General features: G+C 40.7%; 1 protein-coding gene across 2 annotated transcripts in view; it reads left to right on the top strand.

Moving 5' to 3' along the window:
• Window positions 1-18,611, top strand: part of MBOAT1 (membrane bound O-acyltransferase domain containing 1) — a 166,831-nt gene that overhangs the window by 111,811 nt on the left and 36,409 nt on the right. For both annotated transcript variants that reach the window (XM_003416450.3, XM_064281293.1), the window contains exons 5-8: window positions 2,167-2,222; window positions 6,116-6,170; window positions 9,930-10,113; window positions 13,079-13,271. In XM_003416450.3, coding sequence (XP_003416498.1) covers window positions 2,167-2,222; window positions 6,116-6,170; window positions 9,930-10,113; window positions 13,079-13,271 — 488 coding nt within the window. The remainder of the gene's footprint in view (window positions 1-2,166; window positions 2,223-6,115; window positions 6,171-9,929; window positions 10,114-13,078; window positions 13,272-18,611) is intronic.

Below are 18,611 nucleotides of genomic sequence, written 5' to 3'. Positions count from 1 at the left end.
CCTGAACCAACTCTTCAGACATGGATTGGACTGGACAATGGGTTGGAGAGGGATGCTGGTGAGGAGTGAGCTTCTTGGATCAGGTGGATACTTAAGACCATGTTGGCATCTCCTGCCTGGAGGGGAGATGAGAGGATGAAGGGGGTTAGAAGCTGGCGAAAAGGACATGAAAAGAGAGAGTGGAGGGAGGGAGTGGGCTGTCTCATTAGCAAGGTGTATATGGGTTTTTGTGTGAGAGACTGACTTGATTTGTAAACTTTCACTTAAAGCACAAAAAAAGTTATTAAAAAAAAAAACCAAAACCTCCGTGTTTATATAAATAAGCCATACGGGTCAGAAAAAGAGTTCCCAGGGGACAGTACATGTGTATAGAAGTTTTTGTGTGGGCACATACTTTTATTTTTCATGAGTATATACCTAAGAGTGGAATTGCTGGGTCATACAGTAACTCTATGTTTAACCTTTTGAGAATGGCCAGACCTTTCCACAGCAGCTGCACCATTTTTCTTTCCTATCAGCAGTGTATGAGAGTCCCAATTTCTGCACCTCCTCAACAATAATTGTTATCTTTCTTTTTTAATATAGCCATTGTGGGAAGTCCTGTTTCATTGTGGTTTTGATACGTATTTCCCTGATGGCTAATGACTTCGAGTATCTTTTCATGGGCTTATTGGTGGTTTGTATATCTTTGGAGGAAATGTCTATTCAAATCCTTTGACTATTTTTTAATTGGGTTATCTTTTTATTGAGCCCTGGTGGCACAGTGGAACCCTGGTGGTGCAGTGGTTAAGAGTTCAGCTGTTAACCAGAAGGTCTGCAGTTTGTATCCAGCAGCTGCTTCTTGGAAACCGTGCGGGGCAGTTCTGCTCTGTCCTATACGGTTGCTATGAGTTGGAATTAACTGGACAGCAATGGGTTTTTTGGTTTGGGGTGGCACACTGGTTAAAGCAGTCAGCTACTAACCGAAAGGTCAGCAGTTCGAATCCACTATCCTCTCCGCAGGAGAAAGATGTGGCAGTCTGCTTCTGTAAAGATTTACAGCCTCGGAAACCCTGTGGGGCATGTCTACTCAGTCCTACAGGGTTGCTATGAGTCAGAATCGACTCAATGGCAGTGGGTTTTGGGGGGGGGCTGGGGAGGTTGTAGGAGTTCTTTATGTATTCTGGGTACAAGTCCCGTATCAGATATATGATTTGCAAATAGTTTCTCCCATTCTGTAAATTGTCTTTTCACTTTCTTGATGATGTGTTCTTTGAAGCACGAAAGGTTTAATTTGGATGATGTCCAAGTTACCAATTTTTTTCTTTTGTTTATTTTGCTTTTGGTGTCATATCTAAGAAACCATTGCTTTACCTAAAGTCATAAAGATTTATATCTATGCGTTCTTCTAAGAGTCTTGCAATTTTAGCTCTTATAATTTTGACCTTTGATCCATTTGAGTTAATTTTTGTATTCTCTTCATGTGGCTATCCAGTTGTCCCAGCACCATTTGTTGAAAAGACTAGTCATTCTCCATTGACTTGTCTTGGCACCGTTGTTGAAATGGGTGCCACTTTTGAAGGCAAGTTTTTATTTGATGGTTTTTTTCAGATTGATGTTGGTATAATTTTTTGTCACCGAATTGTTTATTTACAGGCAGTTGCATTTATTTATAGGCAGTTGCATTTTACAAATGTATCTTTTGCTCTGTGTGCTTAAAAGAATTACTTTTAATAGAACAATGCATGTAAGGATGAAGAAACCAAGATAGATATCTATTCAAACATAGCAGGGCACTGAATTAGATATCCTCCAAACCAGTGCATCTCACACTTTCATGTGCTTCCGAATCCCTTAGAGGTCTTATTATAATGCAGATTCTGGTTTTCTAGGTCTCTCTGACACGGGGTCTAAGATTATGCATTTCTAACAAGTGGGACCACACTTTGAGTAATAGAGCTCGAGAGTGACTTTCTAGTGTAATCGTGTTATTACATAATCTTTTTACATCTACTTGTTTAAGGTGATTTGGAAAGGAAGTAAAAGCTGCTGTTTATTTTGAATTCATTGTTTTTACATTTTTAACAGTAATATTCAAGATGAAAAGCCACTGTGTAGAGAAATAGAATCAAAGTTTCTTCCAGTGGCATTTTTGCCAATGTTGATTATTTTCTGTCTTCTTTCCAGGCCGCTGATGATTGTCACTCAGAAGATCACAATCTTGGCCTTCCAAGTCCATGATGGTGAGACAGTGACCCTCCTTTTGATTCTAAGAGTGAGCCTGCCATTCAGAGGTCTTCTTTCTGTATTGTAGTCACAGGCCAAATCTGGGACAAGTGCTGGCAGTTCTTGCTTTATCTTGTTCAATTTCCAGGCCTCTTTAATCATATATGTATTTTAATTATTGTTATTATCACCTGGATTTTTTTTTCTCATTAATGAGCCAATATTGATATATTATTATTAGCTAAGTCCATAGTTTCCATCTAGGAGTTGCCGGGTGGTGTAAACAGTTAATGCGCTTGAGTGCTAACTGAAAGGTTGGCAGTTCAAGTCTACCCAGTGGGACCTCAGAAGAAAGGCATGGCGATCTACTTCTGAAAAATCTGCCACCGAAAACCCTATGGAGCACAGTTCTACTCTGACACACATGGGGTCACCATGAGTTGGAGTCAACTCCATGGCAACTGGTTATAGTTGCCATTAGGGCTTACTCTGTGTGTCGTACAGTCCTGTGGGTTTTGATGAATGCATAGAGTCATGCGTCTGCCATTACAGTACCGTACAGAATAGTTTCACTGCCCTAAAAATGTCCTGTGTTCCAACTATTCATTCTTCTCCATTCCTCCTGACTCCCTGGCAACCACCAATCTTTTTATTGTGTCTACCGTTTTGCTTTTCCCAGAAATAATAGCCTTTTACTCTCCCAGCTATTTCAGTATTAATCCTTGCCGAATATCTAGTCTAAATTTTGTGAAATATTTGCACTGAGGACAGTGGGCTTTCTGTTTACCTTTATAACACTTAAAATTTAAGGGTTTTTTCTTGTGCTGCTCTTCCCTTCATTTCCAAATCTGTTAAGAAGAAATGGCATCCTTTCCACTTTGGTTTAGCCTCTGAGAAGCTCATGAGGTAATAAAAAATGAGGCAACGTTCATTGGTATCAATTGTTAATCATTTTTTAATGCTAGGTGTTTTGTTTGTTTTTGGCGTGGAAAATTATCTACTGAGATTAGCCTGACTCTATAAAAAGCTGGGAGTCCCTGGGCAGAGCAAACTTTTAATGTGCCCAGCTGCAAACCAAAAAATTGGAGGTCCAAGTCCACCCAGAGGGCCTTCGAAGAGAAGACCTGGCAATCTACTTTGGAGTAATCAGCCATTGAAAACCCTGGGGAGCACAGATCTGCTCTGACACACGTGGGCTTGCCATGAATCAGAATCGATGCAACAGCAATTGGTTATAAAAAGCTGGGAGAGGGAGGAATCTTCGTGTATATAAAACTGAACATTTTTTTCAGCCCACCTCTTCCTGAAAATGGTCAGACAGTGAAATTTACGCTGTTAAAACTGGGTTCCAGGAAAGTAAGACAGCACTTCCAGGTGGGCAGGCGATTTCATAATGGGCTTAAGGAGGCCAGATACTATTAGTAAAAGTGTATTTTATGGATTTGTACTGCTTGCCAATGCTTCTAACCACCGAAAGTTCTTTAAGTATCGACAGGTTGAGAAGATTTGCAAACTCTGCCAACTACTTTTCTCGTTTATTCTTAAAGCTTGGGAACTGATTTAATTTCATTTTGATCCTGTGTATCCCTAGTTCTTTAGAGAACTGGGTAATTTCATACCGAGGCTGGGGTCGTCCCAGGAAGACCAACTGTCCCACCAGTTTGCCCAGGACTGGGAGGTTTCCCAGGACGTGGAACTTTCGGTCGGAAAGGGCAAACCGGAACGAGTTGGTCACACCCTATTTGTACTTGAAAATCTACTTGGTAGTGGCTGTAAACTACCATTAGTAACGAACCAATAGCTGAAATCAGTTTAATTTCTGCAATTTGCCAAAGTTGTATTATTTGTTGAGATCTGAAAAGAAAAAAGTGTGGTTTTTTTTTTTTTTAACAGTGCTTCTAGGTTTTTTTTTTCTTTTCTTTTAAATATAGGCTTTTTGCCTTAGTTAGCATTGTCAGTTAGCTGTATTTCATGGAATACGCCTTCCATGTATCAGTGTTCATTTGCTGTTTTCTTTTTTTGTGTGTGGGGGAAGAGCAAGTGATTTCCAGAAATACTCCACTTTCTTTTATGCATGTTTGTGAATTGCCTTTGTGACTGGTGTCCATAATCAGTTTTAGCTGAATATACAGCTTCAAAGTCAACTTGTATTGCATATATATATATATATTTTTTTTTTTTTTGAACTTTAGATGAAGGTTTACAGAACAAACTAGTTTCTTATCAGAGTTAGTACACACATTGTAGTATGACATTGGTTAACAAACCCACAACGTGTCAGCACTCTCCCTTCTCAACCCTGGGTTCACTATTACCAGCTTTCCTGTTCCCTCGTACTTTCCAGTCCCGCCCCATGGCTGGTGCATCCCTTTAGTCTCGTTTTGTTCCATGGGTCTGTTCAAATCTCAAGAGTGGCCTCATTACTGAGTTGAAATGGTGTGCAGGGGCCATACTCTCAGGGTATCTCCAGTCTCTGTCAGGCCAGCAAGTCTGGTCTTTTTTTTGAGTTAGAATTTTGTTCTACATTTTTCTCTAGCTCTGGCCAGGACCCTCTATTGTGATCCCTGTCAGAGCAGTCAGTGGTGGTAGCCAGGTACCATCTCGTACGGGATGCAGTCTGGTAGAGGCTGTGGTACATGTGGTCCATTAGTCCTTTGGACTAATCTTCCCCTTGTGTCTTTAGTTTTCTTCATTCTTCCTTGCTCCCGAAGGGGTGAGACCAGTGGAGTGTCCTAGATGGCTGCTCACAGGCTTTTAAGACCCAAAACGCTACTCACCAAAGTAGAATGTAGAACATTTTCTTTATAAACTGTTAATGCCAGTTGAGCTAGATGTCCCCTGAGACCACGGTCCCCACAGCCTTCAGCGCAGCAATTCGGTCCATAGACACACCCAAACTCCCTGAGGGACCAAATTGCTTATACATATTTTTTTTTACATATTTTTAAGATTTTATTTTGTTGTTTATGGTAAGGAATCGCCATGTGCAGGAGATGAGTTAGGGTGTCTTGGATCCATCGCACACTGAATTAAATAGGAGTAAACTCTGAAAGGAGCCCTGGTGGTGCAGTAGTTAAGAGCTCAGCTGTTAAACCAAAAGGTCGGCAGTTCGAACCCACCTGCTGTTCTGCAGGAGAAAGATGTAACATTCTGGTTCCATGAAGATTACAGCCTTGGAAACCATATGGGGCAGTTCTACTCTGTCCTGTAGGGTTGCTGGGAGTCAGAATTGACTCGACAGCAATGGGTTTGGTTTTTTTTGAAAAGGAGTCCCTGGGCGGCACAAACGGTTAAGTGCTTGCCTGTTAACTGAACGGTTGGTGGTTCAAACTCATCCAGAGGCACCTGGGAAGAAAGGTGATCTACTTCTGATAGATCACAGCCGTTGAAAACCCTATGGATCAGTTCTACTTTGAAACACACAGGGTCACTATGAGTTGGAATTGACTCCATGGCAACTGGTTTTTTGTTTTAATCTCTGAAAGGGACATTGTGTTTGGTAAAGTGGAGGGCCAGCAAAGGAGGGAAACCCTCAAAGGTATGAATTAACCTAATGGCTGCAGCAGTGGACTTAAACATACCAACAAATGAACTGGGTGGTGTTTTGTTCTGTTACACCTAAGGTCACCTTGAGTTGGAGCTGACATGACGGCAACTAGCAGCAACAACAATCTCTGAATTCTCCTCTTTTCATATGAACCTATAGAGCCTTTCCTCTTAATTTATATACTTATGTGTCCTTTGATCCAGGATATTTTTATTTATTTATTTTTTAATGGAAAAGAGGGACTCCTTAATCGTTTATGAAAGCAAAAATAAATTACTTTTTCAAATGAGTTTGAGAAGGCTCTATTAGGATAGTTATCTACCTGATTTCAAACATCTTATTTAATTCTGTTCTTTTCCATAGGATTGAGCAAAAGACCTGAAGACCTGTCTGCTGAGCAACATCGACTTGCTGTAAAGTAAGTTAAGTTTAGTAATATATTTTCGAGATCTTTCCACTCTCGTTTTTTTACATCTGCATATTAATTCCATTATATAGATAGAATATTTTCATTTAACGAATCTGCTATTGATAGACGCTTGGGTTGTCTACCAGTCTTTATTTTTTACTAACAGTAAGCAATGAATAACCTTGTACATAGGTCATTTTAAATGTATTCAGGTATAGCTATAGAGTCCAAGAAGTGGGGTTACTAGGTTGCAGAGTAAATGGGTCTGTAATTTTATTAGTTCTACTACAAGATTCTCCTTCACTGGGGTTGTTGTGGAGCCCTGGTGGCATAGTGGTTAAGATCTATGGCTGCTAATCAAGTGGTCAGCAGTTTGAATCCACCAGCTGCTCCTTGGAAACCCCATGGTGCAGTTCTACTCTGACCTGTAGGGTAGCTATGATTCAGAATCAACTTAACAGCAATGGGTTTGGTTTTTGGTTTTGGTTTGGGGTTGTGATGTCTATTTCATAAACTTTTACTAGGCTCTCAAATTTAAATTTGAGACACGTGTCTGGGGTTGTCAAGAAACAGTTATCTATACACATCAGTGTGTGATTAAATGCCAGACTGAAGAAGGTAGGAAGTAGGGCTGGAGAGATAATTGAGGGCTTGAAAACTGAAAGGTGGGCTTTGGCCAGCCAGCATTGATGTACAGTAGAAAGGGTCAGTGTTGGAGAGAAAGGGAGGCCATCTGGAGCAGGAGAACAACATTTATATGAGAATCAAATGGCACATGAGGCAGCACACTGGGGAGAGTGGTAAAGGCATGGTGGAGGGTTCCTGCTGGAGGTAGAAGAAGGTAACTAGGTAAACAAGGGAAGGTCCCCGCTATAGAGGAGACTGAGTGCTTCATTAAGGAATTGGTATTTGGGAATGAAAGCATTGGAAGATTCTAATGAATAAAGTTCTTTTCTACACATTATGGGGCTATAGCAGTATCTGAATTGTGCAAACAGGTAAGCTCAGCTGCTAACCGAAAGGTTGGTGCTTCAAGGCCACCCAGAGGCATCTTTGAAGAAAGGTCTGGTGATCTACTTGTGAAAAATCAGCCACTGAAAACTCTATGGAGCACAGTTCTACTCTGGCACACAGGGAGTCGCCATGTCAACTCGGCAACTTTTTATTTTTTTTAACTTTCATGACTGAATTAAATTTAAAAAAAAAATTTTTATTGATAATTTTTTTTTTTCATTAATGGCATGGAAACTGAATCATTGAGTGTGTCTGAATTGAGTGTGTTGCCCTGGACTCTGGGGGTAGGATTGGTGGGACACATACATACCTCCGGACTTTGGGGTGAATGCATATGTCCCTCTGCACTCTGGGGGTTTAGGATTGATGGGATGCATATGTCCCATTGGACTCGGGACACACATGTCCTAGTGGACTCATGTGCTGGTTGATGGGACACATACGCCCCTACAGAATGCACCAGGATGCTCCACTTCATACAGTATCCTGTAAAAACAATAATGTGTGGTACACCCCTGTTTCTCTGTCTTCAAATAGTTAGACAGGTCCCCTCCTGATGGCTACAAGTACCGTTAGCGGGGAAGTAGCTTCTTGATAAAAACCCAAGAGGTGGAAAATGTAGGTGGGACATACAAAAGAGTCACAGAAGGGCTTGTAAGTGATACAGTGACAGATTAAAATGGCATTTTACAAGCCTTTCCCCACAATTCTGGCCTGCTGGAAGAACAAACCTCTTAAAATGCCATTAAACACTACACAGAACTGTTCTTGACACAATTCATTTTTCTGCCACTCTCATAGCCTGTTGTTCAGGACCGCCTGCCTGGGTGCCAAACCAGACAAGGATGGTCACAGTGGGAGTTCTCTGTGGCCCCTTCTAGTAGAAACTGGTTTTACCCAGCATTTGTTTTATATTTATTTTGGCCATCTGGAGAAAGTTTTCCCATTCCAAAGCATCTTGAGCAACTAACACCGGATCAGGTTTCCACCCTGCCTTGTTGATTACTCTCAGCTTCTCTCCTAGACAGATAAGGTGGGTGAGGAAGGGTGGGTGGCATTTCCTAGCCAGAGCAGCCTTTGCTCTAGACCCCTCCCTCACTGTTTTCAGGTGTCGTCTGCCAGCACAGGCCTCCAAGGTGCTTGGCTCCTTCTCTGAACCACCCAGCTCATTAATTTTTCCTTTAAACATAGTTTCTCAACACAAATTTTAACCCTGCGGTGACCTACTTTTCTGCCTTGAAAGTTTTGTTGATACCATGTGTTTTCATTAATTGAGTATGTCTGAATTTTTGTTAGGTAGTATGGATTTTTTTTCCTTGCCCCCTTCCCACAAGCCTACCCTAAGAGTTTAGGGGTGTATACAAAGTACCACTAATTATACCCCAGAGTACCCACTGGGGTCTACTGATAAATATGTGTAACAAATAAAAATTTTTTTCTATTTTTCCTACCAAAAATTCAGACACCTCATACAACACCCTGTAAAAACAGTAATTTGCGGCCCATGCCCGTTTCTTCAGTTTCAAACAGTCATAAAGCCCCCCTGCCTTGCGGCAGCACATACTATCAGCAGAACAGCAACTTCCCAGTAAATCCCAGACCAAAACCAAATCAAACCCATTGCCGTTGAGTCAATTCTGACTCACAGCGACCCTGTAAGACAAAGTAGAACTGCCCCATAGGGTTTCCAAGGAGTGGCTGGTGGATTCGAACTGCTGACCTTTCTGTTAGCAGCCAAGCTCTTAACCACTACACCACCAGGCTGAAAAAGTTCACGGTCACTGTATGTACTATGGGCATGTAAGGGCTGTAGAAACAGCTAAGAAAGGTCATGTCACATAATAATCCACAAAGACAACATTGGTGTCTTAGTTATCTAGTGCTGCTGTAACAGAAATATTACAACTGGGTGGATTTAAAAAAAAACAGAAATTTATTTTCTTACAGTTTAAAAGGCTAGAAGTCTGAATTCAGCTTGCCGGCTCTAGGGGAAAGCTTTCTTTCTCTGTTGGCACTAGGGGAAGGTCCTTGTCTCTTTTCATCTTCTGTTATTTGGCTTCTTGGTAATCTTCTTGTGGCATGGCATCTGTCTTCCCCCATGTCTATTAACTTGCTTAATCTGCTCTTTTATATCAGAAGATACTGATTTAAGACATACTCTCCACTAATACTGCCTCATTAACATAGCAAAGAAACACCATTCCCAAATGGAATTATAACCACAGGTATAAAAGCTCTTTGCCATCAAGCTCTTTCTGACTCAGTGACCCCACAGAAAGGAGTAGTAGAACTGCCTCATAGGGTTTCCAAGGCTGTAATCTTTACGGAGGCAGACTGCCACATCTTTCCCCCAAACTGCCAACTTTCTGGTTAGCAGCCCAGACTTTTAACTACTGCGTCACCAGGGCTCCCACCACAGGTATACCCATTGCCATCAAGTTGATTCTGACTCAGCAACACTGTAGGGCAGAGTAGAACTGCCCCATAGGGTTTCCAAGGCTATAAATCTTTACATAAGCAGGCTGCCGTATCTTTCTCCCTCAAAGTGGCTGGTGGCTTCAAGCCCTGGACCTTTTGGTTAGCAGCCAAGTGTTTAACCACTGCAGGTATAGGGGAAAGGATTTCTAACACATATTTTTGAGGGGCACAATCCAATCTGTAACAGCTGGTGTTTACAGTTTGTTTATTTGCAAATACTGAAAAGAAATCAAAGAAGAAGAGTTTTTAACTTCTTTGTTTTGTTTATTTCCACAGAGTGAAACCCTCCCTTTTGGAATACTTAAGCTACCTTCTCAATTTCATGAGTGTCATAGTTGGTCCTTGCAACAATTTCAAGGACTACGTAGCCTTCATTGAGGGGAGCCACACGCACATGAAGTTGTTGGAAGTGAACTGGAAGCAAAGAGGGTTCCACAGCCTGCCAGATCCTTCCCCCACTGTAAGTTTTCGTGCTGAGTATCTACCCAGAGGTCCAGAGAATATGGTTTTGGTGCCAGGGCTGATTCTCACTAATAGTTGTTTTAGATAAAAAGCCAAACAGTGCACTAGATGACTTGGGCAGTAACTTTTTCCTCCTATTTATTTAAAAATGCCAGTATTGATATTTATTTGCTGCACTTCTCTGTGTTGGAACAACCGATGTTTATATTACAGAGGGGCTCATTGGCTGGGGGTAATAAAGCAGTCAGTCTATCAGTCAATATTTGGCGCCTATAATTTGCCTGTGGTGCAAACAGTTAATCTGCTCAGCTGCTAACCTAGGGGTTAAGAGGCTTAAGTTCACCCAGAGGCACTTTAGAAGAATGGCTAGGTACTGATAATGAAAGGCAACAATAGTGAAAACTAAAAAAAAGGGTATTCAACTTACATCAGAGCCAACTTGCGATGGAGCCATCGGAACGGAACCCCATCATGAGTCAGGGATTACCTATACATCTCAAAACTCAGCCACTGACAACCCCATGGAGCACAGTTCTACTCTGACACAGATAAACCAAAAACCAGACCCATTGCCCTTGAATAGATTCTGACTCATAGAGACCCTACAGGACAGAGTAGAACTACCCCATAGGGTTGCCAAGGTTGTAATCTTTTTGGAAGCAGGCTGCCACATCTTTCTCCTGCAGAGGGATTGGTGGGTTCAAACCACTGACCTTTTGGTTAGCAACTGATCGTTTAACCCATCTGCTACCAGGGCTCCTTCTGAGACACATGGCATCACCATAAGTTGGAACTAGCTCGATGGCACCTGGTAAGATGTGCCCACCACTGTTGGAATATCATGGGTGTTTATCTTTATGTATTGAAATTCATATACAGCAAAGAATAACATATACTAATAGGTGGGCAGGATGGGGCACAGATAGATGTACTTTTTATTGCAGAGACTGATTATTACAAGAGAAACCAGTTTCACATTAGCATGCCAGAAGCTCAGTTTTATTGACTTCAAGAGAGTTTAAGATGGCTTTTTGAATTTTCTTTTTAAATTGAATTTTTTCATTCTCAGAGTATAACTCATTGAACCTAGTAAATATGCTAAATTTACTTGGATTAAATATCTTACATTACAAGGAAATTTTTAATTACTTGAGGAATGGAAAAAATTGGAAAAGAGAAAAAATAAATAGAGTTAAATACAGGCAGTCCCCATATTAGGAACGAGTTCCATTCCTAAATCTGCCTTCAAGTGGAATTTATATGGAAGTCGGAATAGTTAGGTATGGCTCGTATCTAGTGTTAGTCAAGCATTTGTCTTAGTATATAGTATATAGTATATAGTATATGTGTATCTTTCTATGCATAAAAAGTATTAAAGAAACACTTCAGATACACTAAAACATCTTTAACATAATAGTACAGTAATAATAATAATGTTTTGATACACATCGCAAAGTAGTGCCTATTTGTTATTATGACCCATTGTATGTACCTCGAATTTTTAGTATACTAGGCTTTAAGGGGGTTAGTTTGTAACTACAGATTGTATGTAAGTTGAGCATTCATAACCTGGTGACTGTCTGTACATCAGAAATGCTAAAGTCTAGAGAAAAATATGAGTTAAATATTGAAAATTTAAGTAATTTATTAGTTGAACTTGAATTTTTGGAGTTGTATCGCAATCAGGTAATCAGCAGTTTATGGTTGGTCAGTTGTCTCTGCTTTGTTGAAACTATCCAGATGAGCAGATGGCTATGAGGCATCAAACACACTTGGTGTTTCCAGGCAGTATGTGCCATTGTAGTGCTTTCGTATTTCTCGTGCTTTTTACTTAGAAAATGGGCTTACTCGAGAGTCTTCACATGGCTCTGAAAGGAGACTCTTGCATTCTTATGCACAGAGAGGTGAAGTGGTCCGGTTACGTTTGGTCTAAAGATGCACTCCGTACCTAGATTATTGCCATGATTTTGGCCAAGCATGGTGAGCACTCAACTCTGGGCCAGCACTGCTCTCAGCACCTTACAAATGCTCATTCATGTAAGCCTCCTCACACCCTCTGAGGGAGGTGCTATTAATATCCCATATTCCAGATAGTAGTAGTCCATTTTTGTAAATTATATTTCTGTTGAAAGCCTAGAAACACAAACAGACTGGGAAACTGGGCAAAATCATTCTGTCCAGAGGAATTTCAGAAGCCAGCATATCTCTTACCCTAAAGCAGACTACACCTAGACTATCTGAGAACAGGATTTCTGAAGCCTTCTGCTATCTGTCCATGTACTGGCTCAGATATACGACTACTCCTTGTACAGAATCCTTCATAATTAAGCCTCTACTCTCCTTGCTGGCAACTCAAGCCCATTTCCTTGTCTCTGCTGGCTACAAAAATGGAAGGCCAATGGTTATTTCTTTGTGATGGGAAATTGTTGTTAGATATCATGGAGTCGGCTCCGACTCATGGCAGCCCCATGTACAACAGTAGAAAATGTTGTCACATCTGGTGCCATCTTCCTGATTGTTGGTATGTATGAGTCCAGTGTTGCAGCCACTGCGTCGATTGATCTCATTAAGGATTCCCCTCACCCTCGCTGGGCCTCCACTTTACCAAACATCATGTTTGATGGGAAACTGCCACCCTATAATGTTATCCATTTCTCTTATGTTTTGGGTAATAAAACCACCTACTCTTTGATGTTGATAGCATTTGCCAGTAATAGTTTTCTTCCATTCTGGAGACATTCATTACTCAAGCATCGGAGGTCTCCATACTCTGCATCTAAATATAGCAGGTACCCCCGTCACCAAAATGGTGCCATGAGGGAGAATGCCTATTGCAACCCTTTCTAGGGAAATAATGCCAAAGGAGTTATTGGAACAACTTTCTTAACATGCCCTTGCTGAATTTGTTTTCCTTATACTCAGGTCTTCTGAATGGTTACACTGATGATTTTTTCTCATTTCAGGGAGCTGTAATTCACAAGTTGTGTATCACCTTGGGGTCTCTCCTTTTGTTTCTGACACTCACGAAGACCTTCCCTGTTACCTGCCTGGTTGACGACTGGTTTGTCCATAAAGCAAACTTTCTGACTCGACTCTGCTACTTATACATTGTCATGCAAGCCTCAAAGCCCAAGTATTACTTTGCATGGACATTGGGTAAGTTTGATGGGGTGGCCCTAAGTGAACTAAGGGAAAAATGACACTCCTTGGATGGCTTAGCCAGAACAACATCTTGGATCACCTAATCAAACAAGGAAATCCAATACATGATGAAAATCAGTTGAGCTCAGTGTCATTTCTTACTTTCCAATACAGCACTCTTCTCTCTAACCGTCTGTGGACTCAATTTTCTGTAATTTGGAGACGAGTAATCCTGACCATTGTCTAAACCCGATGTTATTAACAGATGTTCAAACTTGGAAACTTCTGCTTCCACCAATCAAACTTGGCCATTTAGTACAGTGGAAAGTTAGGAGAAAATTCTAGAATGATCTGGCTTTCTTATCACTTTTCTGTACATAATACAGGATACACACTGAATTAATTTTATCAGCACACGTGCTAATTTAGGTTACACTTCTTTTAAGAAATTGTTGGTTAAACTTTGCCTTAGAAAGAAGCTGGTTTTAAGTAATTTCATTTTTTTTTAAGCTGGGAAGTTCATCTTCATTTGGTTTTTACTGCAATTTTTCTTTTCTTGTGGGGTGACTTGGTCAGTATTAAGCTTTTATCTTTTTCCTTTCAATTTTTGGCTGGAGAAGTTTGAAGCTTTTCCCAGATGAGCAATAAACCCTTCTATTTACTTATCAAGAATGGTAAAGGATTTTGATAAGCACAGTGGCTGTATCTGTTGTAAATTTGGAACTGTTTCAGGAATGGGACTTTCATGTCTTAGCTGAAATGAACTGGTGCTTGCTGTCAAAGGGCAGTGGCTTAGTTTATTAAGTCAAATAGGTTTGAATTCAGTTCCTGGTGTTCCCACAAATGAGGGCATAGCATTTGATTGAATTCTTCTCACAGTTCATGTTCCAAGCTTAAGGCCCAAATTAAAGTTTGTAGCTACCAAATTATTTTTTAAGAACCCAAAATATTTATGGACAAGTGAAGTCCAATGCACTATTTTTGCACCACTTTGTCACTCGTCTGGCTTAAGAGCTTTTCTAAAATTGCAACGTGGGAGATGATGTTTCTGGTCACATACAGTTCAATTTAAGGAGTTTTTGTTGAATACCAGGGTCTGTGCTAATTAGAATTCAAAGATAAAACATCATCTCTATCCTCAAAAGTGTTACACTCTGCGGGAACGCAGACACGTACACCAACCAAGGCAATGCTCATCGGGAAGAGCCATCTTAGTGGTAGGAAGACCAAGGGAATGATGAATGTGGAGTAGTCACTGGAGAAGACTTCAAAAGTCTCCTTTTATCTTATTTCTTTTCCTGAAGTTGCTTTAGAATTTAAAGATGATTATTTCTTTAGTAGGTGGGAATTATACCAGCTGTGGTTGGAACCCTACTTGGAACCCTGGGCATATTTTTCCCTGTGAAATAGTTAACACACTTGCATTGCTTTAACATGAGTGTGTGTGTGTGTGTGTGTGTGTGTCTGTGTTTGTATGCTTATGAGAAGGAGAGGTAGAAAGAATATCTCACTCCTTTTGCTACCTCCTACTTCTTCACTTACCCTCCTTTTCTCTTCCCCTCTCCCTACCCTTCCTGACTAAATCAGCTTTTCTCTTCCCCTCGCCCTACCCTTCCTAACTAAATCAGCTCCTGGCTTCAAGAGAAAAGAAAGGCCATTCCATGGCCAAATAGGGAAAGTCTGACACAAGATGGGTTGTGCTAGTGGGGATCTGGGTCAGGAGAGGGTTGCAATTCCATCCTGTATAGATAGATCTTAAAAGGGCATAATGCTTAAGGCAGGCATTCTTTACTAGTTAAGCTGAATTGTTGTTGGGTTTTAAGAAGACTTCAGGGCATATTTTTGGCTTAAGGTTTAAAGATTATCTTAGGGCAATAGCTTCATTTTATCTTTTTTCTTTTCTGTGACTCATTTTCTCTGTGGACTTAGCTCTTTTCATTTTCCTTTTTTTTTTCCCCCATTATCTTTTTTTGGTAGCTTCAGTAGAAACACTTCATTAATTTATATGCCCTCACTTTGAAGTTTGTTACAGTTTAGGTTGCGTGAGTTGGTCTGAAATTAACCTTTGTATTATTTATGAATAAAGATGCAATGAATAGTGCAGCAGGGATTCTTTAAACTGCTTAACCAAATAATTGTTTTATCCAGCTCTTTAAAACACCATTTACATATAATTGATGTACTAATTATACATGATTATAAATTTAATCCTTAAAGCTCAGCTGAGCTGCACTGTTAGCCTACTTCTAGTTACTATTTATATTGAAATGATAAAACTATTTTCTTTGGACTTAGTATACAAATTCTGGTTGTTTTCCCCATCCTAATTAGTACTGATTAGCATCCCTGGGTGGCACAAACAGTTAAGTGCTTGGCTGCTAACTGAAAGATTGGCAGTTTGAAATCTACCGAGAGGTGCCTCAGAAGAAATCCTGGTGATCTACTTTTTAAAGCTCAGCCATTGAAAAGCCTATGGAGAATCCCCGAAACTGTTGCCCTAAAATAATCTTTAAAACTTAAATCAAAAATGATCCCTGAAATCTTCTTAAAACCAAACAGTAGTTTAGGTTAACTAGTAAAGAAGTCTGCCTTGAGTATTATGGTCTTTACAGATCTATCTATATGGGATCAAATTGACAACAGCAACTCGAAAGATTAGATAGGAAGCTTAGACGGTAGTGAGTTTATGTTAATGGGGGAGGAACAACTCAGAAAAGGAGGGCGAGAATTGTTGCACAACTTGAAGAATGTAGTCATTGCCACTGAATTGTACATGTAGAAATTTGAATTGGTTTTTGCTGTGTACATTCTCAACAACAACAAAAATAAAATAAATTACTTTAAAAAAAAACGGAACAAAGAAAACCCTATGGAGTACAGTTCTACTCTGACACACATGGGCTCGCCATAAAAGTCATAGTCTACTCAATGGGAACCGGTTAATTAGTACTAATTAATGGGAGTCAACTTGAGCCCAGACTTTGTTCTTAGGCCCACAAACTCCAAAATAGGGGTGTCCAAATTGATTTATATGTACAAATCATAGACTGAAACTATGTGCAATACAAGCAAAGCCAATTTTGGACTGATGAACTTAGAACCTCTAACTGCATGAGGCAAAAGGGAGTCTTGGTTAAAGGCCCCCAGAGTGCAGTAAGGGGAGCAGTGAATTCCAATATCGTCTAAATGCAGAAATTCTGAGAGTAAAAAATCTCCCGTTGTCAGTCCATCACCATTTCTCTTTCAAAGTGATTCTTAGCCACCCAAGTTGTGCAGTTGGAGTTCTGGTATTCATGTTCTGGCTCTGTTTACTGCTTGTGTGATTAATGTTAACATCTCTAAACCTCAGTCCCCTTAATAGCAAGTTAGCAGTAATGATAATAATAACAGCTAACATTTTTTTGGTGTTGACTTGAACCAGGCACTGTGTTATGTAGTTTGTCGTTGTTGTTAGCTGCCATTGAGTTGGCCCCTGAATCACGGCAACCTCACGCACAATGGAACGAAATGTTGCCTGGTCCTGCAACATCCCCACGATTAGTTACAGATCAGACCATCATGATCCATAGGGTTTTCATTGGCTGGCTGTCGATTGCCAGGCCTTTCTTCCTAGCCCCTTTTAGTTTGGAAGCTCTGCTGAAACCTGTTCAATGTCATCACAACACACAAGCCTCCACTGGCAGACTGGTGGTGGCTGTGTGTGAGCTCCTATGCACATCACACATACTTAATTTTGTTTAATCTTTTCAACAGCCCTTTTATGATACTTACCATGATTATTTCCATTTTATACTCAAGGGAACAGGTTTCTAGAGGTTAACCAACTCTTCCTAAGGCCATACAGGTGGTCCCTAACTTAGGACGGGGTTCCATTGTGAACACTACGTCATAAGTCAGTTCTGACATAAGTCAAATATCTTTTTTATTTTTAGTTTTCTTTATTATTGGTGTCTTTTTTTAAATTGAACTTTAGATGACGGTTGACAGAACAAACTAGTTTCACATCAAACAGTTAGTACACACATCGTTGTATGACATTGGTTAACAAGCCCACAACATGTCAACACTCTCCCTTCTCAACCCTGCGTTCCCTGTCACCAGCTTTCGTGTTCCTTTCGGCCTTCCAGTCCCTGCCCCAGGGCTGGTGTTCCCCTTTAGTCTTGTTTTGTTCCATGGGCCTATTCAGTCTTTGGCTGAAGGGTGAACCTCAGGAGTGGCCTCTTTACTGAGTTGAAAGGATATCCGGGGGCCATACTCTCAGGGTTTCTCCAGTCTCTGTCAGGCCAGCAAGTCTGGTCTTTCTTTTTGAGTTAGAATTTTGTTCTACATTTTTCTCCAGCTCTGTCCGTGACCCTCTATTTTGATCCCTGTCAGAGCAGTCGGTGGTGGTAGCCGGGTACCATCTGGTTGTAGTGGACTCAGTCTGGTGGAGGCCACGGTAGATGTGGTCCATTAGTCCATTGGTTATTATTAGTATCTTTATAAATCCTATCTTTGTCTTTGGGAGTTGGAAACATTACATATAAACTTATAGATACGATGACATCAGCAAACTGCGAACTTTAACAGTGTATGTAGTACATGTTACTGACAAAAAGAGGTACAAAAAAAATGGATGGTCATAAGCGTGGTTTGTCACAACTCAAATACGTGGTAAGTTGGGGACTAACTGTAGTATGTTGCTGGATGGAGATAGGAACCCAGGAGATCTGCCCTCTGAAACCCACTCTTACCATCTGAGCATTAAAGATGTCAGGATTAAATGATGAATGCTTGTGAAGTGCTTCATAACCAAAACCCTGTGCTATCAAGTTGATTCCGACTCATAGTGACCCTATAGGACTGTGTAGAACTGCCCCATAGAGTTTCCAAGGAGTGCATGGTGGATTCCAACTGCCAGCCTTTTGGATAGCAGCCTGAGCTCTTAACCACCGCACTACCATGGCCCCAACATAAGATTAAAAAAAAAAAAATCCGTTGCTGTCAAGTCGATTCTGACTCATAGCGACCCTATAGGACAGAGTAGAAGTGCCCCATAGAGTTTCCAAGGAGTGGCTGGTAGATTCAAACATAAGATAAAACCAAAAACCAAACCCAGTGCCGTCGAGTCGATTCCGACTCATAGTGACCCTATAGGACAGAGTAGAGCTACCCCATAGAGTTTCCAAGGAGTGCCTGGCGGATTCAAACTGCCGACCCTTTGGTTAGCAGCCATAGCACCTAACCAGTACGCCACCAGGGTTTCCCAAACATAAGATAAGCACTGTTAAATCAACTATACCAAAAATAAATTAGGCAAATGTAGAACAGGTGATTTTTCTTTAGAGCATGCCTTCAGAAGCCCATCTTGAGTTG

The sequence above is a fragment of the Loxodonta africana genome, chromosome 1, assembly GCF_030014295.1.
Source record: "Loxodonta africana isolate mLoxAfr1 chromosome 1, mLoxAfr1.hap2, whole genome shotgun sequence".
Classification (NCBI taxonomy): domain Eukaryota; kingdom Metazoa; phylum Chordata; class Mammalia; order Proboscidea; family Elephantidae; genus Loxodonta; species Loxodonta africana.
This window is presented reverse-complemented; position numbering and strand designations above follow the sequence as displayed.